Source organism: Octodon degus, unplaced genomic scaffold (assembly GCF_000260255.1).
Source record: "Octodon degus isolate 3935 unplaced genomic scaffold, OctDeg1.0 scaffold00088, whole genome shotgun sequence".
NCBI classification, from domain to species: domain Eukaryota; kingdom Metazoa; phylum Chordata; class Mammalia; order Rodentia; family Octodontidae; genus Octodon; species Octodon degus.
In genome coordinates, this window is record NW_004524664.1 from 9,538,781 (window position 1) to 9,559,838 (window position 21,058).

Genomic DNA, 21,058 nt, shown 5'->3' on the forward strand with positions numbered 1-21,058 from the left:
GAGGGGGTGGGAGAGGGTCCGGCCCATGCTGCGCCTGGGCTGGGACTGGTCCCGCTGGCGCAGGTTAGCAGGAAGCTCTCCACACACTCACTGGATCTGGGCTAGGACTGGGTCTCTCATTCATGATTATTTAAATAATAATAATAAATGAGGGACTTTAATTTAGATCTACTAGATAGGAAAATTGCTACAAAGTAACTCGTAAGTCTTTCTTGGAGGAAGAATCCTGATTAGAAGACCTCACAATAAAAACAAAGATGAAGAATCTCTGCCTCTGGAGAAGCAGCTGTAGTTTATAGTGTCAAACATAAACTCCATAGTCTTGTACTCCCACCTCCCACTTAAATTTGTGCTTTCATTTGGGCCTTTCCACCAGTGTGAGCTTGTGTGAATTAACATCGCACAACTGAGTGCTTTGGACCCTGTCTAGAAGCTAAGGCTTTGGGAATGGCTTCCCCTCACTCTTGTAACAGAAGTGCATGGTGCTGGGGCTACAGCATGTGCCCAGCCCCATTATAAGCAATCCTAAGTCACTATGAATGGTCTTGCTTGAAATATGTGCTTAATTGAAGAGAATGACCTTTCCAAATAGAAATCTTTTACCCAAGCCCTCTTTATGGAACAATTAATGCCCGCAGGATAAGAAATCCATGATAAAACAATGTGAAACATACTAATGCAAGTACATATTAAGAAAGAAAATTGGGTAAAAGTGGTGAATGGAACCATTGTCCCATGTTCATCAAATGTCCTAGGATGGACAGGAGTCTTCAACAAATTAACAAGTAGGCTGGTTGTGATATTCCATAGTTGTTTTCTGTGCACCCGGTGAAGAAGCTGTGGAAAGTTTCCTGAAAACTAAGGGTGGCAGTGCCCTTCTCAAGCCCAGATTTCTGTTAGGTTGAGACAGTGGGACTGAAAGTTTGAGTTGTGCTCAGGCAACTTACTGACTCAGTGGGACCCTGTGTCAAAAGTTAAAGGTACGTAGCTCACTATGAAAGCCCTAGGTTTAGTCCTCAGTATGCTGCCCCTCAATGTGTCCTCAGATTCTCCAGCTTCTTGCTTTCTTTCCATTGTTGCAGTAGAGTTATATGCAGGATGATGTGAATTTGCAGATTGACTCGGTCATGGGGAGGGATAGGGTTTCTGAAGCAACCTGGAAGGTCAGGGTGATTAGAACAAGGAAAGAGGTCTCCAGGCAGAGAGCGCAGGATAGGAAGCTGCATTCCAGGATTAACAGGCATGGACTCTGAGCAGGAAACCAGGAAAGAAAGCTAGACAAATAGGATAGGCCTCACTTGGCAATTTTGGAAGCTAACAGAGTTTGATCTTTAGCTTTGATCTTGAGATTTTGGGGAAGCTATGAAAAGATTTCAATCAGAGGTGAGATGTCCAATCACATTCTAGGCATATCTCTGTATAGCAGAATGGCGAACAAAAGAAACTCGGCAAGGGAAGAGCATCAGCCTTGGACGTTGAGAGTAGCAGGGCAGGAAAAAACGAATGATATTAAAGAATGCTGTGACAGTTAAATGTGTGGGAAGAGTGGTTCTAAGCCTAAGGCATCTCTCCATCACCCTGCCAACCTCTTCTTTTTCCAAGACTGCAAACCTTGGTCTGAAGATTTGTACATTATAAAGTGACACCATTTGGAAGAGTCAAGACTATCTGAGAAGTTACCCCTTAATGTGAATAATTTAAATTTGATTATTAGCTACATTCCTTCTGAAAACCCTCCCTGGCGTTATCATTAGCTCAGGCAATAGAGTTTCTTATTAAACCAGTTATCTCCCCAATTCCTAGAGGACAGTGGAGCAACAAAGCTTTCCTAGAGCTCCCTGTCTTTGGCCTCACCTTTCCTGCTCACATGAAGAGGAGAGGAGAGACACCACCTGTGTTGGGAAGCTCTTGTGCCATGTGCTGGCCTCAGTTGGTTTCTCATTGTGCATCAAGACCCCGGGGAAGTAATCATCTCTTGGTTGTTTCCTGTACTCTTGACCTATGTCTCCAACTGGTTCTGCACCCTTGAAGGTGGCAGCTTAGTCTGTGAGCTTTCTTGCATTGCTCAGTCTCCTATTTCATTCATCATGATGTAAAGTCAGAAATTGGGAATTGTTTTTAGGGTGGCAGTACTGCTGGTTTTGGTGAGAGCACTTTCAGAGCATGAGGTAAACTCCCTCAGCTCCAAGCCCCACTCCAGGGAGCAGGTGGCCATTCCCAGGCAGTGCTCACTCCTGGCTGCGTGACCATGGCCAAAGCCCAGGTCCTGGGGGTGGGGAGAGGGCTGGTTAGCAAGAGTTCATAACATATCACTGTGACTCAGAAGGGAATATTCTAGGGCGTTGCCTCTTGGATTCATCCTGCAAGCAATGGTGGAACTGAATGAGCTTCCCTCTTGGAGTACCATTGGGCTGGACCCTGCTTATTGTCATGGTGCTCTCTGCAAGGCCATTTGTCCCACCAGAGGAGGGGGCTGCTGTCTGGGTGACAGGAAATTAATATCATATGCTAGATAGAATGTTCTGTTGTAAATACATGTTGGTGCATGTTATAAATTCAAATACAATCTAAGAGCTACTCTTTTTTAATGGGTATTCAGTCACTGCTTGATCCCTGAGCTACACTACAGTTTTGGCTTTGTGAATATAACCTAAGATGAGATTTTCTGGATGCAAGGAAATCCATAGCTTTGAATTCTTCAATCGAGATGATATAGCCATATAAAGATCTTTAAAAGGCCCTACAATTGACTTGAGTTCTGTGGTAGTGGTAAAAATACCGAAATCTCTATCCTCAGATTCTCCAGCTTTTGTTTTCCTTTGGCCCTAACTTTTTGTGCTCTGAAAAGCCTGTCCCTGTTCTGCCATCTCTTTCCTTTCTACCAATCTTAGAATTAGGTGACCTGATTTCTGGCAGAAACCTTAAAAAAATGTGATCATATGCAAATTACTTAAACTTGCTGAGGCTCTGTTTCCTGAAGTCTGAATAATAATGCCTATTTTGTCTAATTTATAAAACAATTACAAGTAAAATAAGTAGAATGGTAGGTCTAAAAATCTTTTTTAAATGATATAATTAAATTCTCAGTTAAGGTGGTAATACTTCATTACTTAATCTGGGTTGCATTAATTACAGCTGTGTTATAGCTGTACTCCTTACTGGGGGATTAGATTGCTTCTGCACATTAAAAAGTATTTGATGACTTTCTGTTGTGCAAAGGAAAAATAATGAGTTAACATTCATTATTTACTACAAATAAACTGAGACTTAAGAAGATGTAGCAGTGTGTCCAAATTGATGTTATATATAAGTGAGAAAACTGAAATTGGGTTCCAGTGGGTTATGCATTTTATATGGATGATAGTGGCCATAACCTACTATGTGGAAGTTAAGTTTCATTTCAGCGTCTTGCACATTTGTGCATCTTTTTTCTCTGATATTTCAACTGACATCTGTTCTACACAGACCTTTCCCCCCTCCTACTTGTGATTCACATAGCTTATCTATGAGTGTCCACATTATCTGATGGGAATTTTACGTTAATGTTTAGAAATAGAAAAGAATGCATAAGAATACATAAACTTCAGAGTCACATGGTTTTGGTTAGTGCTTTTCAGTTAAGTTCTTGCAAAAAAAGAATTGAGATGTTATGTGTATGTACCAGTTTGCCATGATGAATGCAATCATTATGTGCTACAAACACGTACTAATAAACAAAAAGCACCTCCTGCACTGCCTTGAACTTCAAGGAACCCAAACTAAAAACAGTTAAGCTCTTGGAAGAGTTACTTTACTGTCTTAAAATTTCATTTTTTCACCACTAAAGATGAGGATAGCAGCTCCTGCTTCATGGGACGATGGGACGAGCTCATGCATGCTGTGTACTTAGGACACTCATAATATGTCACTCAGTAAGTACTTAAAGACTTCCTTTTGTCATTTTTCATTTGAAGTTCCAGTTCATGAGCAACATTTTATGTAAATTCAACTGCATTTTGTACCTTAAGGTATAAAAATCATATTTCAGGGCTGGCCAGATAGCTCAGTGACTGTAAAGTGCCTGCTTAGGCAGAGTACAAGGAGCAGGGGTTTGATCCCTGGCACCATGAGCCCTGCTGGCCCCACCCCTGGGGCGTGCTAAGACAGCACTTGATTACAGCACATGCCTGTAATCCCAGTGCTTGGGAGGCTGAAAACAGGAGGATTACTACGACTCCAATCTACATAGTGAGACCCTGTAGACCCTGTACTAACTACATTAAAAAATCATATCTCAATGAAAGAATAATACAAAGAGCTAGCCAAATAATTCATTGGAATAAAGTGCCTACAAGCAGGTGCAGGAGCTGGGGATTTGATCCCTGGGCCTGCTGTGCCGGCCCTGCCCCCGGGGCGTGCTAAGACGACAATTGAGACAGGCATGGTGGCTCATGCCTGTAATCCCAGCTCATTAGGCATTTCTTATGTGCCATGACCTGAAGTAGGTCTTTGACAACCTTATAGTGCTTTTTACTAACTCTGATTAGGTGCTATTCTTATCTGTTTTGGAAATTGTATTATGGAGAAGGTAGGTTAAGCCATTTTGGGACTGAGATTTAAATCTTTCAAGCCCATTCTTATGGTTACCATAGTTTGGTAATTCCATAGATTGAAGAAGAAAATACACATTTGGTAATTTCTGAGAGCAAGAGTCATTGTGGTGTTTAAGGAGAAGCATCATGGACTTTTTATTTTTATTTTTATTTTTTTGTGGTGCCAAGGATTGAACTCAGAACCTTGCGCTTGCCAGGCAAGCACTTATTCCACTGAGCTATCTCCCCAGCTCAGCCTCATGATTTGAAAGTAAATCAGAGCTACAAGAGAGGAGCACACTTTTAAATAAAAAGAAAGTCATTTATTTATTTAATCGTTTAGTATGGGGTCTTGCTGCGCAGCTTAGATTCACATTGATCCTCCTGTCTCAAACTCCCTAGTGTTGGCATTACAGGCATGCACCACTATGCCCGGTTTTAGGGCAGCACTGCATGTCCTGGGTTTTGGGGTCAGCATGGCATGTGGTACTGTGGTTTGAACTTGGGTCCTTGTGCTTGCCAAGCAGGTACTTAGACCACTGAGCTATCTTCCCCAACCAGAGCACACTTTTAAAATCCATTTCTTTCACCAGAGTGCTATATCACTTTTAGAGTCCTAATTATGTCTTTCAATTTTCCATTCCAAGGACATGTGGCTCTGGCCTAGAACCGGGCCTTTGGTACACTGTGCAGCAGTTCACTTTTGCCCCACTGTGAATTCTACTTTTCCTGCGATGCTGGCTGTATGGAATCTTGGGAGTAAAATGTATCCTGTGGAACCATTCAGCGCCTTTCAAAAATTTCTTTAAAGGGTTATCTGTTTCAGATACATGAAATTCTAGTCATGTTGGCCAAACAAGCTCCTGCTTTATTGCACTGGCGTTATAGAATTAACAAAAATGAATAATTGTATTTCTCTGTGTTGTGGCTGAAGCCGTTTTTCTTGGGTACATTGTGGCAGTTGATCATGATCTACTTTTGTTCAAAGTCTGAGCCCTCACTTTACCATTTCCTTAATTTTTATGGGGGAAGGTGGATGGTCCTGGTCCTTTTTTTCTTCCTTTTCTTGTAGAGCTTGGTTTAAACCTGGAATATGCTGGGTAAGAGCTTTGCCACTGAGCTGCACTGCAGCCTCTGGTCCTGGTGATTCCTATTTGACTTTTCTGCTCCTTTGAAACTTAGATAGAAGGAAGCAGGTTCACATAAATGACTTGTGGAATTGAATCTTCTGATGCCAGAAAAAATTATATGGAAATAAAATTGTAGGTTTTGGGTCCTGCCTGTAGAGTTGGCATACTCTCCTGGGTTGGGTGGCTTCAGGGAAATCACTTCACTACCCTATCTCCATTTCCTTTACCTATGAGTGAGGTTCTAGGACTCTGTGATCCCCAAAGTTTAAAACTTGTATGTTCCTACATGCCAGCCCTGTAAGACCACATTTACTCAGTCTTATGCAACATGGCTCAATGATCATCTATTTATTTGTTACAGAATTTATTGATGTCTTCTTGCCTGAAGAATCTCCGGCTGTTCTGATGATGGCTTAGCAGGACTGCATGCTGTTCCCTCTTGATGCCGCACCAGGCCCACTTGGCGCTTCAGATCTCAGTCCTTCATGGAGACCAGGTCCCAGCAGGAATGGCAGTGCAGGAAATTGGCACCCAGATGGTTCCTCCACATGAAGTCGTCTCGGGCTATGGGCTGACGCGAGGACACCTGGTAGCTGGGCCAGCCCTCTGTCAGTCACCCGAGGACGGGCAGCATGGTGCGCCTTCAGAGGAGGAAGCTTTTGGCATCCTGCCTGTGCATGACAGCTACTGTCTTTCTGCTTGCTACACTCCAGGTACCAAGGGTTTGGATTGTGTAGTGTGGATTCATTCCGGGCTGTTATCTTCCCACTTCCATTCTTATAAAACTTCAAGTACATTACTGTTTTGCTTAATCCTTCAGGGTCAGGGACTTTCTGAAGTGTAAAGTAAGAAAAAACAGTCTTTTTAAACACGTCAAATTGAATAAGTGTGTCAAATACAAAAAAGTCATTGAGTGATGGTGTCAGTTTGTGACTCCACAGCTGGTTTTACTGAGACAAAAACTGCATTTTATCTTTCTGGCTTAATGCTGGGTGGCTCCCTCAGAGTCTCATATTACTGCTTCTGAAAGTGACAGTTTTGAAGAAGCAGGGACTCTTCTAGAATAGTACCCGGAAGTTATTCTATGTAGTGTAATAAGTACAGAAGTTTCTTGACCTTTGTTATTGGGTCAAGGATGGTCAAGGGTGAATGAACTGAAGCCTTTCTCTCATCTTCCTACTTAGTTCTCATAGTAAGTATTTAATTTGTTTACTAATGTAAGATTAAAATAAAATTCCATGGTGATAAAGATATATTTGTAATATCATATGGATATGATATATGCTTATAGTAAATTTTGAATATATGCTATATTTTTTCCTCTGTTCATTTTAGTATCTGTAGGACTTTTCAGATGATGTGTAGATGTGAGTAGTTCAGGTGTGGGACTGATGGAAGCTAACGTGTTCTCTGGTCTTGGAACTCTGCATCAGCTCCCTTATTCTGATCAGGATGGAGTGAATGTTCATTGAGCAGGTTGGGAATCCGGTCAGAGGAGACATTTGCCTGCTTCTTTGTCCTTCTTGGAGATGCCCAGGGCCTGCTGTGCAGAAGGGACCGCAGATGACTGCTTCTCTCTCAAAGTCATTTCAGGGGTGCTTTGATCTTCCTGGGCATTTGCTGTCACCTTATCCAGCTCTGAAGAATGCCTGTGTCTAAGCCAAGGGTTGCCTTGTTGATGTCAGAATAAATGTCTGTGTTTTTGAGGTGCCTGTCAGGTGTAAGTTTCCAAAGCATGAGAAATCAGTGTGACTCTCGGAGCTGAACCGTAAACTGGCCCAGTTTCGGTTCTTCCAGCAGTAGGTTTCTTGGTCCTCACTGGCACATGCAGTGCTTCAGTGTTCCGCATGGTGGTGACGTTATCATAAAATTCCTTGAAAACACTAGTGCAAAAAGAGTCTCCTGCACTCAGAGCCACACCTGTTCTTTATGGTTCATGGAGGAGGTGGAAAAAATGACTTGCCACAATAAGTAGGATAAAGAAAAGATAAATTTAAAAAGTAAATCACGTTGAGAATCCTCTATTAGCTTCTAAGACTGTCCTAATGAAGTACTGTGGGGTGGGTGGCATGAACACGAGACATTCATGTTCTCACAGTTTTGGAGGTTGAGGAGTCCACATCAAGGTGTTAGCTGGTGGTTTCTTCTGAGGTCCCCCTTCCTCTCCTTGACTTATGGATGGGCCTCTTCTCTTTTGTGGCTACACTGTCCTCTGTCTGTACTTGTCCGTGTTGAAATGTCCCTTTTTTATGAGGACCTACGTATACTGGATTATGGCTTTCATGATCTCAATAACATATTTTAAGACCCAGCCTTCAAATATAGCCACATGCTAAGGTATTAAGAGTTAGGACCTTAGCATATGAATATAGGGCATATACCACTCAACCCCCAATACTTATCTAGCATAAATTACTTAGCTAATGGTAACCTAAACATGCAAATGTAGTGGTTACCTAATATTAAGCTGAAGGATTATTCTCTGGAGGAAATCATTCTTCTTAGATTGTTTTTCATTACTTTTAACTTTATTTTGTATATAGTTTCTATAAATTCTTTGGGTGTCTAATATATTTATCTGTATTTTTGAATTTTATTCTTTAGTTGCACAAATGTTCATGAATTTTGAAGTTTTTCAGAGTAAATCCTAGACATTGAATTTCACCTGCACATATGTTAGTATGATTTTGTAACATATAGAAACATTTAAATTTTCATGTAATGACATCATTAATCTCTTACCCAACAAAATTAACAGTAATTACTCAATAACTTTTATATCTTGGGTAAGTTAAAATTTTCCCCGTTGTCTTAAAGCCTTTTTATAATAGAATAGTTTGAATCTGTAATAAACAAATTCTACACATTACCTATGGTTGCTGTATCTCAAGTTTTGATTTTCTTTTGTAAATTTCTTTTGCCCTACCTTTTGTTTGATGTCATGGATTGCTTGGAATAAAAAATGGATTTCGTTGTCCTTTGAATTATCTGTATTGTAGTTTTAGCTGATTTTATCTTTATGGCTTCAATATTTTCTTCAGTCTACCCCTATATTTCTTATAATTGGCAGTGGTATCTGTGGATAAGTATATTTTAAAAAGCTGTTGAGCAGAAAAAATGTGTTCATAACTCAGTGTCTCAGTTACTTTTCTGTCCTTGCTGGGACAAAATGTTCAACACTCAACATGAAGGAAGGAAAGGTTTCTTTAGCTCACAGTGGAGGTTTCAGTCCATACCCAGCTGGCTCCAAGGCAGAGTGGAACATGGCAGAGGGCAACCATTCATGGTGGTGGAAGACAACAAAAAGTAAGGAGAGGAGCTGCAGCTGTGGTAGCGAGGTAGCTTCTTTCCCCTCCTTACATCCAGATGCAGATTATCTGCTCCAGGACAAGTGTAGCACTCACATCTATAATCCCAGCATTGGATCAAGAATTAATTGCAAAGGGCCGGAGAGAGAGCTCAGAGAGCTAAACACCTGCTTAGGCAAGTGCAGGGTCTGGGGTGGGATCTCTGGTGCCACATACTGTGCCAGCTCCCTCCCCTGGGCGTGCTGGACCAGATGAGTCTGGGCATGGTGCGATGTACCTGTAATGCCAGCACTGGGGAGGCTGGAAACAGGAGGATCACTACAAGTCTGAGTTGCATAGTGAGACCCTGCACAAAATACAAAAAAACCCCAAAAACAACAACAACAAAAAAACCACCCAAAACCAAACAAAAAAACACAACAAAACAAAAAATCTAAAAAAAGGAATTAATTGCAAACTCTAGAAGCTACCCCATGACTGAATGAGGTTTTGGGGTGACATCTAGGTACAAACCATAACACACAGTCTTTTTTATTTGAAGGGAACTTAAACTTCACATAGGAGACATTGATCAGAAGTGTGGAACAAATGTTACCTTTGAAGTTACAGTTTTTAAAAGCCTTTTGGGGCTGGTGAGACAGCTCAGTGGTCTAAAGCACCTACTTAGAACAAGCTAAGCTAAGCAAAACACAGGGACCGCGGTTCAATCCCCCAGCACCACATGCCAGCCAGCCCTGCCCACTGGTGGGCTGAGCTGGCCACACACACACACACACACACAATAAATAAATAAATACTAAAAAAAAATAAAAGCCTTTTGTTTTAAGTTTCTGATAATTGGCAGGGGAAGGTCAAATGAAGATGGTTTGGGGTTATAAGTCAACTCTGTTCCATCAATCTTCTGGGGAAAACCCACCTTTATATATTATGGAAGTGCTGAGAAAGCTGTTGGCAAGAGTTTGACTAGTTTTTAAGACTATTCCTTTGTTTTAATGCAGACTGTGGTGTCGGAGGTGATCCATGATTTTTCAAAAGCAAATATAATTTCTTACTCCTGTAGGAGTACTGCTAATTGGTTTTCACTCAGTGGTTCTTAGTATTTTTATAGACCTTGGGTACTTTTGAGAATCTGGTGACAGTTAGGGACTTTCTACAGGAAGTCACAGACTCTATTGTTGCCATAGTGGCTTGTGGCTCTCTCCTTACCCCTTGGGGAGTCACACATGGAAAAGGCTTGGCCCCAGGTTTCTAAGAGTAGGGCTGTACAGTTAATGTTCTCTTGGGCTGGTGGAGGAGGAGCTACTGGTTGTCCTTGGAGGGCTTAGCAGTGATGGGGAACCTTTCAGAGACTGATTGCCACACTTCAACCCCAAACACACTTATTTATCATAAAGTGCCAACATTGTAATTAAACCTGAATACTGAGGTTTTAGTTTAGAAAAAGCAACTCTTACATTAACATCTCTTGGCCTAAAAGAAAAACACAGTACCACCCATGCCACAGGTTCAGCCAACATGGCCTAGGGGCTTGATTCTCCATTTACCAGAATATGCAGATCCCCACGTTTGTGCTGTAAAGTGGCATAATATGTGCACACAATCTATCACATTCTCCTTGTATAGTATCTCTGGATTGGTCATAGTACTTAGTACAATGTAAGTGCTACGTAAATAATTCATTGTATCATTTAAGGAATAATGTTAAGGAAAAACATCTGCACATGTTCAGTATAGATGCAAATGTTTTTTTGGGGGGAGCTCTTTTTAAGTCAGGGTTTTGCTCTGCAGTTAAGCCTGGCCTCAAACTTGTGGCAGTCCTGTTCAGTCTCTGGGAGTGCTGGGATTACAGGTGTGTGCCATCACGCCTGGTCCTAGATACAGTTTTTTGTAGTAGACAAGTAATAGCTCATTTATCATAGATATCAAAGGACAAAACCTTTTCTGGATACTATATTTACTTATGAAGGGGGATGTGTGTTATAAGCATGTAGTAGAATTATTAAGCATCCCTGTTGGAACATTTTGCCATAATCTCTAGACCTATGAATATGTCACTTACATGGCAGAAGGGACTTTGCAGATGGGGTTAATGCCACATATGTGAGGCAGAACATGACTTTGATGTGAGTGTGTCCCTCAGAGTTTATGTTTCTGACATACCGTGTCCCCAGTGCAACAGTGTAGAAAGGTGAGACCTTGACAAGGTAATTAGGCCACTGTGCCCTCGTGCGTAGATTAAGGCCATGACTGTGGGAGTGCAAAAGTTGTCTCTGGAGGGGCTCCTGATAGAAAGATGAGTCTGGGCTTCTTCACTTCTCTTGGACCCCTTAGCCTTTGACTTCCCAGCCTCCAGAACTGTAAGAAATATGTCTCTATAAATTACTTGGCTTAGAAGGGGCAGAGAGAGGAGAAGTTAAAAAAAAAAAAAGATGTGCTCTGTACATGCACCACCTCCCCATGCTGAATGTAACCATATTTTACAAACATGTACTAGTAAAATTATAAATTTTTTTAAAAAATTCCTGAACTTGGGTATTCTTTTATGGAAATTATCCTGACCAATTCAGAGTGGCTCCATGTAATCATGTGAATCAGTGAGAGTAGAAACCTTTCCCTGGCTATGGACAGAGAGGGGTTAGACAGTCTGAGAAAGCCTGTCTTTGAAGGTGGAGGAATGTGGAGGAAGTGGCCACAGGCCAACTCTTGTGGCCAGCCTCTCAAGGATAGAAAATTCAAGCAAGTGATTCTCCCCTGGAATCTCGAGAAAGAAGTGTGGCCCTTTGATACCAGCTCTGTGAATCCCATTTCCAAATTCTGACCCCCAGAACTGTACAATGAGTGTTGGTTGTTTCAGATTAAGAACTCTGTGGCAGTTTGCTAGAACTATAACACAAAGTGCACAGGATGCTCAGCGGGCATGATGACTGGGAGGCTGCCAGAAGAATTCTAATAATGACTGTCTTTAACTTTCAGGTTGTGGTTGAGCTGGGCAAATTTGAAAGGAAGAAGTTTAAAAATTCCCATTTGCAAGATGGACATAACACGGTGGAAGAAGGGTCTAATCGTCTCAATGTATTCCTTAAGAAAGAAGCACTGACCTTGAATGGGAAGAAAAAGTTGGAAGTTGGTGACCACCCCATCATGCTCTGGTGGTCCCCACTCACTGGGGAAACTGGACGGCTGGGCCAGTGTGGAGCCGATGCTTGTTTCTTCACCATCAACCGGACCTATCTGCATCATCCCATGACCAAAGCATTCCTCTTCTATGGTGAGTAGACATCGTTCCTTTCCCTTTGCTCTCAGCTGACTCCAAAGCTCTGATCCTGCTTGTCTCCTGGGAAGGAAATGTTGGACTTCCCCGGGAGACACTTTGGCACATTTGCTTTCCTGTGTTTGCTCTGAGGGAGGCCTGAGCATTTAGCAGATACAAAAACTAAACAAACTTGGCATTTGCCTGATATCCCAGCACCTGGGAGGCAGAAGCAGGAGGATTTCCATGAGTTCGAGGCCAGCCTGGGCTATCTAGCAAGTTCAAAGCCAGCCTGAACTATATAACAGGATTCAGTCTCAACCAAAAAAAGCAAGCTAAACCAAAAATACCCAGCACAACCAATTAAACAAGCCTGCCCAACGTAGACGTGGTTGGCCAGGTCACTTAAGTACTTATGGAAAAGAGGAGAGATTTCTTTCTCATATCTTCACAGTAGGGTGTTGTGCTTACTGAATTTGATATGCAGTATAGTGGGTAGTGCTCAGTGTACTGCTGAGATGTATTCAAAATGTCACTTGTAATGAAGGCCAGCAGTCGTGGAAGGAGTCTAGCTTAGGCAGCTGGAGGAAGCACACGGATACTGAGATTTGGTAGAAAGTCTTTCAAGGCTTGGCTGGTAGGCTGGGGCCCTACTGATGAGAATCTCAGTCCCAGTGTCATAGTTCTGGAATATTCTGGCTGAGGGGTGGTCTCATTTTCATGAAATGAACCCCAGGTTCATGAGAATGGCTGGAGACTTCAAGGCATAACTGAATGTCCCTCGATGTCTTCTACTTGGTGTTCTCAATTCCGACTAAGAAAGAATAGATATAAACACTGGGCTAATTAACATTGTTCTGCCAACTTTTAGGTAGGCCCTCCCTAAATGATTAACATAACTACATACAGAACTGAGAAGTGATTTGACCTAAGATTGAGAGTGAAGAGAGAAAATGGAAGTCAAACTTGATTTTGCTTCTAGTTTCCTATTGAGTAGGCCCAAGGAAATTGTCATGGTTCACAGCAAAAATGGAAAAGTAAGGAGAGTTTCATTATCATTGAACCTATCGCTGTTAGAGCAAGCAAAGTATGTTGTGGATGTTATTTTCAGAAATCTCTTGTACAGGAGTATCAGTTGCTGCTAGAGGAAAAACCAAGTTGGGCTCATATCTCCCTTGGGGACACTCACACTCACACTCACACTCATTCATGCACATTATTTTGCACAGTGTGATGTTTTGCTGTCTTCTCCTTTCTCTGAGAAAGTATGGACTGTTCTTTTTTTCATCATTTTGCAAATTTAGTAGTTATGACTTTGCTTTGGTTCTACTACTTTTTATTGTGCTGGGAACTCAATATGTATGGTTGCCAGGAGGCCTACAGAACAATATTTAGCTTGGTGACTATTCCAGGACTCCCCGTCTCTACATGTGCCTGCACTTAATTTCATCATCATACCAAGAGTCAGTGTTTTCCTCAGGGATGGACTCATCTTCAACCAAATTCCTAGCACACTGATGTGTCAATAGAATATCTCAGGTCCAAAGTACACATGAAACTCTCAGTGACTCTTGTGAGAACTGGGTGCGCGCCATTTTTATTGATAGGACACTTAGGGCTCTGAAGTCTGACTCCAGCCTGATTTCTAAGCTTAATCCATTTGATTCTACCAACTGAACCTTATGTTTAAAAATCAAGCTGGAGTAGTGAAGGACATTGGTTGGGTACAGCATAGTTTTGACTAAGGAAGGGGTAACGGTTGAAGGATATATAGGAATCAGACCATGGAGGACCTTGAATGTTGGGTTATGGCTTTGCCTCCAATTAGAGGATGATGTTGGGAAGTCACTGAATGTTGAATAGCCTTTTAAAGGTTAGCTCTGATGTAACACCTATGAAACAACTATTCTCTACCCTCTCCATTGGGTGAAACCTCTCTGCTCTGAATATCTGTAGGTATGTATGTTATTTAATGGGAACATCCACTGTATGCCAAGTACAATGCCAGTCACAAATAGATCAGATATATAAGTTAACTATGGCATTTAATTTTGTACTGTATGGCCATCTCTTTCCTAGTATATTCTATAGGGTGGCATAAATTCATCTTTACATCTCCTGCATTCCTGTGTATGTAACACACTGCTTTTGTACATGGGAGATATTCAGGAATATTCTGAGTCTTAGAGCTGCAGAGCAACTGAGAGTCTAGTCCTTTCTTTGTAAATGTAGAAAGCTTGAGGCTTAGGTGAGGGAGGCCTGATGGGGATTCCAGCAGTCAAGAGCAGAGCTGGGTGGGGAGCCAGCATACTTTTTTGTCTTCAGGGTCCACATTCTTATTAAGTAGGTCACTAAAACTGCGCACAGGGCTCTGGTGCAAGCGGAATTGAAAAAAAGCAGGAAAAGTGATTGAGGTGTCTAACGCTGACCTAATTACAGGGAAATGAAACTCAAAGCATTATGTGAGTTCCAAACTTTTGTTTGTTACCTTTGTGGCCAGCTTTTTCAGGTCTTCCTAGGAAGGAGTCATTCACGATAATAACAAAATATAGCAACCATTGTTAATTTTCTATTCTTATTTTGAAATTCTGTACCGTATATATTGTTTTAGGCTGCTTGTCTTTGTTCTTATTTGTTTTGTCTCTTTAAAATAAAAAAAAATACAATTTCTGCAGCTAATGAAGATTTTAGCAGTGAAATACAGTGAGTACTATGTCCAGGTTGAGCCATTTGAGAAATGCAAATTATTTAGTTACAGTGGCAAGTTTCACAAAGAAAAATCAAGCAATCAGGAAAGAAAAAATATTTTTAAATCAAGGCTCATGCAGTTAGTCTCTGAAGCCATCCCTAGTGGTTTCCAAACATTGCCCTGAGTTTTAAAATAGTTGCCATGAAAGCTTTCTCCATGCAGGACAGCAAGCACCTATGGTGGCAAGGGAAGTAGGATAGGCTGCTTAGGTTTTAGATAGTTTATTTATTTTTTCTTCTTCTTCTTCCTCTCCTTCTTTTTCTCCCCCAACTCCCTACTCTTCCTTCAACTCCTCCTGTCCTCATTTACAAAAGCTCTGTTTCTATTTTTCTTTCTTTTCTCATTCTTTGCCTTTACTTTTTTCCTTCTTCCCTTTCTCCCTCCCCCCATTTGAGCATTTTTCCTTCTGTCTCAAAAGACATTTTGGTCTTTATTTACACTTTCAGTTTCTCACACTGGAGAAACAATGTAGTCAATATTTGCACATGTGTGTCTGATTTATTTCACTTAGGAGTATGGACTCTTCTGTACTCTCTTTTAAAAAAAAAAGGGTATGGGCTCGAGATGCATCCATTTAGCTAGAAATGTCTCAAGTGTGCTCTTCTTTATAGCAGAGTAGTACTCTTTTGTGTTAGAAAAAACCACATCTTCTGTATCCGTTTACCAGTTGATGGGCACTTGGCTTGTTTCCAAGATTTGGCCATTACAAACCGTTCCACTAGAAACATAGGTATACATATGTCACTGTGGTATCACGCTTTTAATTCTTTTGGGAAGATACCTAGGAAGGGAATAGCAGGGTAAAGTAGCAACAGTAGTCCTAGTTGTTTGAGGACTCTCCACTCTGATTTCCGTAGCAGTTGCAACAATCGACACTTCCACCAGCAGTGGAGAACGGTTACTTTGCCCCCACAGCCCCTGCAGCAATTGTTACTGGTTGATTTCTTGATGATAGCCATCTTTCCAGGGTGAGGTGGGATCTCAGTGTTGTTTTCATTTGCATCTCTCGAATGAACAGTGATGTTGAACATTTTTTCATATATTTATTTGCTGTTTGTACTTCTTCCTCTGAGATGTGCATATTCATCTAAGATGCTCATGTTAGAATTGCATCTTTAGATTTGGGGGTCCTGATTTTTTTGAGGTTTTTCTGTGTTCTCGATAGTAATGCTTTGACTGAGGAACACCTAGGAAACATTTTTTTCCCACCTTGTGGATTGTCTCTTCACTCTGTGGTGGTTTCTTTTGCTGTGCAAAAGCTTTTTAATAAGATGAGATCTCAGTTGTTGATTCTTTGTGATAGTTCCTGGGTGATCGGAGTTTTATTCATAGAGTCTTTACCTACACCAAACTCATCAGGAGTTCTGCCTATTCTATCTTCTAGCAAATTTAATGTTTCCATTTTATTATTATTATTATTATTATTATTATTATTTTTGTGTGTAGTTAGTACAGAGTCTACAAGGGTCTCACTACACAGATCAGACTTATAGTGATCCTCCTGTTTTCAGGCTTCCAAGTGCTGGGATTACAGGTGCATGCCACCACATCCAGTCTCAGTCACCATCTCAGCATGCCCCAGGGACGAGGCTGCCACGGAATGCCCCGGGATCGAATACCCGGGGATCCAACCCCTGATCCCAACACCTGCTTGCAGGTGCTTTAATCCAATGAGCTATTTGGCCAGCCCTTCCTGTGGCTTCTTTTGCCACTGATTTCCAATTTCATTGAACTATGGACTGATAATATGCATTAATATGCATTTTAATTCCTTTGCATTCACTTAAGCATGTTCTATGGGTTAGCATGTGATCTGTTTTGGGGAATGTTCCATGTGCAGCTGAGAAGGCTGTGTGTCGTGATGCTGTGGGGTGCGGCATTCTGTAGACATCTATTAAGTCTATTTGTTCAGAAGTTTGGTTCTGTTCTAATATCTTAGTTAGTTTCTAAATGGAAGTTTTTGTAGACAAGGTACATGAAGGGGCAGTGAGTTAGTGGTGTATCGAACTTGTTCAGGAATATGGCTCCCCTGGATGGAGCCTGGAGGTTATGGATAGGAAGGGGGTGTAATTGGTTTTCTTCCAGGCCGGATTATAGTGCAGCTGGAGTTGGACCCCCAAGGTGCTGATGGAAGCCATGGTGTGTCTCCCCAGCCTTCTGGCTAGGCTCTTTGTTCCTGCATCATTGTTAAAAGTGATCCCATTTGTTTTCAAAACAGCCTCATAGGTAGAAATTAATGAGATATGTTTTATTGAAGAGGAAACTATTAACACCAAGTTAAAAGGCTTGACCTAGATTATTTACATGGGTGGTAGGAACTCAAACTTTTCCTAATGGAGAAGTATAAGATAATATAATTCAACTTATATTTTTAGCAAATATATGGAAAAGAGGCAAGAAAATACAAATTGATTCTTTAGGTTTTGGAAAAGAAGAAAATGTACTTCAGTTACTGATAGAGCAGGCCCCTCAGCATGGGTGCCACATATCTGGTGCTGAGCCCTGGGAAGTCAGTGCAGCCACTTGGGGGCTGTGGTGTTGCAGCCTATTTTGCTTCGGTTGGGTGTGATTCACTGTCACTTTATGTACAGTGTGGCAGGTAAGGTGATAAACATGTGGAAAAGGCTTCCATGGGAGCACAGACCTAGATGCTTTTTAAAAAAATTTATTTATTAGGACATGTTGCAGTGCATGTGTGCATTGTCACAGGAAGGAGGTGCATGTACTTCACATATCTTAGTTCTTTTCATTCCCTTATCTCTTTCTTTCTTTTCTTTTTTGGCAGAACTGGGGATTGAACTCAGGCCCTTGCGCTTGCCAGAGAAGCGCTTATTCTACTGAGCCATTTCCCTGGCCCCTCTTCCCTACTTTCTTACTTCCGCCATCTCCAAATTCCCTGTGCAAAAAATCTGTCTCTCTTTTTCCTGTTGTTGATCTTTTATTTATTTTTTTAAAGTTATTTATACTTTGGGTTCCTTCTGTAAGAGAAATAATAAGCTATTTAAACTTGTGTGTCTGCTATATTTCACTTTAACATGACTGATATTTACTCTTTTTATGGCAGAGTAGTGCTCCATTATGTAGTAATGGCACATTTTCCTTGCCCATTTCTCCTCCCTGGAAGCCTCTCCAGACTCACTCATGTTGCGCCTCTTCTGTTGAAGTCAGATTGCATCAACTCATCCACCTAAGAGACTAGTTTGAGAAGCGGGTTGTGAAGCTGGAGGTAGGCTAAAGCAAATTTTCCAGACAGGAGATACAATCCTAACGCACTGGTTTGACACCGAGTAAACAACAGTTATATTTGTAATAATGAACACGCTGGATATAGACAACACAAAATGAATGAGGGGGGACAACACCAGAGTGGGGCAGCGGATGGCAAGAAACGGTTAAATCTGTGTCTTCTAAAACAGCGAGAAATGGGTATTATCTGAAATGGAAAATCAAGAACTAGAACCTTAAGATATTTTTGAATTGTAAATGCTGACCTGGACATCTGGAAGAACTAGAATGCTACCCTCTGGCCCTCCCCAAGCTATCTCCCCAGCGCCACTGAGTGTGTGTGTGTGTGTGTGTGTGTGTGTGTGTGTTGTGTGTATATGTGTTTTTTTTTAAACATTTTTTTAAATTTAAACATTCACTATATATTTCAATCACATCTCATAGAACTTGTGTCTAAGAAATGTTTATTATGTTTGTAGCCTGTGTCAGGTGCTGTGGTTATTATAACTTTACTTTATGCGTGGAGCTTAGGGATTATATAAACAGGATGCTGCCAGACAGGAACAGGTTTTTTTCACTGCTGGTCATAGAACATCAGGGCTCAGTTGGTGAAGATGGGGACCGCTTGGAAGCTGAGTGTGTGGGGTATGGGTGAGAGCCGCGTGGGAGGTCAGCAAGGCCATCAAGGGCTTCATCTCACCAAGGAAGGAGTCTGCTATTCCCAGCGGTGAGGACTGAACTCAGTGTCTCACGCATGCACGGGAAACGCGCTGTCGCCGAGCTACACTCGCAGCCCCAGGAGGTTTGAACTGTTCAGCATGCTGTCAGGCAACGTCAGGAGCCTTTAAGCAAGGGTAGCGTGGTCTGCATTTGCTTGTGCTTGGTTCTGCTGTGTGTTTCAAAAACCCTCCGGGTTGGGCTGGGGAGATGGCTCAGTAGAATAAGTGCTTCCCTGGCAAGCACAAGGTCCTGAGTTCAATCCCTGGTTCCACCAAAACAAAACAAAACAACAAAAAAAACCCTCGGGTTTCTCCGTGGAGAACAGACTGGAGCGTGGGAGCAGAAGTAGAGAGGTGTGGGAGCCGTGGGTGTGGTCGTGCCCCCGATGAGGCTGGGGCTGCGGGGAAGAAGCCAGCGGAGACCTGGGAGGTGCGGGGAGGACAGGGTTCTTGTCATGCCAATGGCTTGCTGGCATCTGCTTTCATGTATGAAGGTGTTCAGACAGAAAAATTAGCTGAGTTTGTTTATTTGACTCCTCAGCCACTCAGACATTTCTTTAACCTCTCCACCTGTGGTCCATGAAAACTGTAAATGCAGCCATTCTTTTCCTTTCTGGCAGGTGGAAAATCAGTAAATGATTGACCACTAAATATTCTGTATCTACAGACGTGTGTATGTATTTAATCCTTCAGGTTATTAGGATCTGTGTATGTTACTTTCCTGAGATGGGCATCCTAAATTTGACGTCCAAACATTTGGTTGCTATATTTCAGTTGCATGTGATTAAAATTTGTTTGTAATTGGTAAGCAGTTGTATAATTTACCGCCCCAAACTTTCTCTTTTCTTTTTTAATTTTTTAAAAATATCATTTACTTATTTATTTGGTACAGGATCTTACTACGTAGTTCAGTCTCATAGTGATCATTCTGCGTCAGCCTCCCCAGTGCTGGGATTACAGGCCTGCGCCACCACGCCCTGTTTTGGTGGCTGGCACAGCAGGCAGTACTGGGGATAGAACCAGGGTCTTTGTGCTTGCCAGGCAGGCACTTAGACTGCCAAGCTATCTCCTTAGCTTGCCCCAAACTTTCAACATCTAAAAACAGGAATATAAATTCCTGAGACTCCATTTTACTAATGAAATTATTATTTAATCATTGTAGGAGAAAAGCATTCATAGTCATTATATATCTTTTTAAAAAATTATGTTGATTTTACAGGTTTATGATTTTTTTTCCCAATAAGAGTCTTTTTTTTTGGAGTTAAAAGTAGTAAATGTTTTTTGAGGGGAAGAGATACAGCTTCTGAGAAGCAGGAAAGGCTCCAAGTGAGTGGCTGAGGACACCATTTCTCAGGGGGAGTTTTATAGAGCAGAACCACATAGGCACAGTGAAGGCTACTGCTATGATCAAGCAACAAGGATATAAGTTGCGGTCAAGAGATTTTCCAAGAGGGCACGAGACTCACGGTCTTGGTCAGCCGCCAAGGTGACTGATGTCTGTCTATGCTTCTTTAGAACATGTATTACCACTTATCTTAGACCTGGTTATTCTGTCTTTATCTTGAGACTTGGCCTCCAGCAGCTGAGCCTCTGGCCACAGTTGTGATGACTTTCCATCTCTGCACTATCTCTCCTGAGGGCCCAGTCCTCTCTGACTCCCTAGCATATTTTTACCTAACTCAGTTGTCTGTGATAACACTGGTAGTAATTGGAGCTGGAAAGTTGGACAGGAGACATTTGGTTGAATGCAGATAAAGCTGAGACTCCCAATCCCCTGGTTCTCTCTGTAGCTCCCTTGCTGGAAGATGTGGCCTTCTTTTTTGTTTTAAAACTCTTGTTTCTCCTTACTTAAAGAACTTATAGTAACTTATTCATTCAGTTAAATTTATTCTGTCTAAGCAGAATGTGGTTTCTATTTCTACAGCTCAATAGTGAATGATGCTTTGTCCTAAAACATTGTTTTTTTCTCCTTTTTTTTTAAAAATAACAATAAACTTCTCTTCTGGAGGGTTAACAACCTAAGTTTGCAGGCCAAAAATTAGAGAAAAAGGAGGGACACAAGGAAAGCCAACATTTTGGTCTTAGCCTTCCAAGGTCAGTTAAGAC

At 41.6% G+C, this 21,058-nt stretch overlaps 1 protein-coding gene across 9 annotated transcripts in view; it reads left to right on the forward strand.

Moving 5' to 3' along the window:
• Window positions 1-21,058, forward strand: part of Fut10 (fucosyltransferase 10) — a 143,480-nt gene that overhangs the window by 54,209 nt on the left and 68,213 nt on the right. For 8 of the 9 annotated variants that reach the window (XR_002822359.1, XR_002822358.1, XM_023721999.1 and 5 more), the window contains exons 2-3: window positions 6,063-6,414; window positions 11,983-12,277. Coding sequence is in view for 7 of the 9 variants with exons in the window: in XM_023721999.1 (XP_023577767.1) it covers window positions 6,334-6,414; window positions 11,983-12,277 (376 nt within the window). In the remaining 2 variants the exon portion in view is untranslated. Of the gene's footprint in view, window positions 1-3,835; window positions 3,912-6,062; window positions 6,415-11,982; window positions 12,278-21,058 lie in introns of those variants that run through there. The other variant, XM_023722000.1, reaches the window with a different exon arrangement.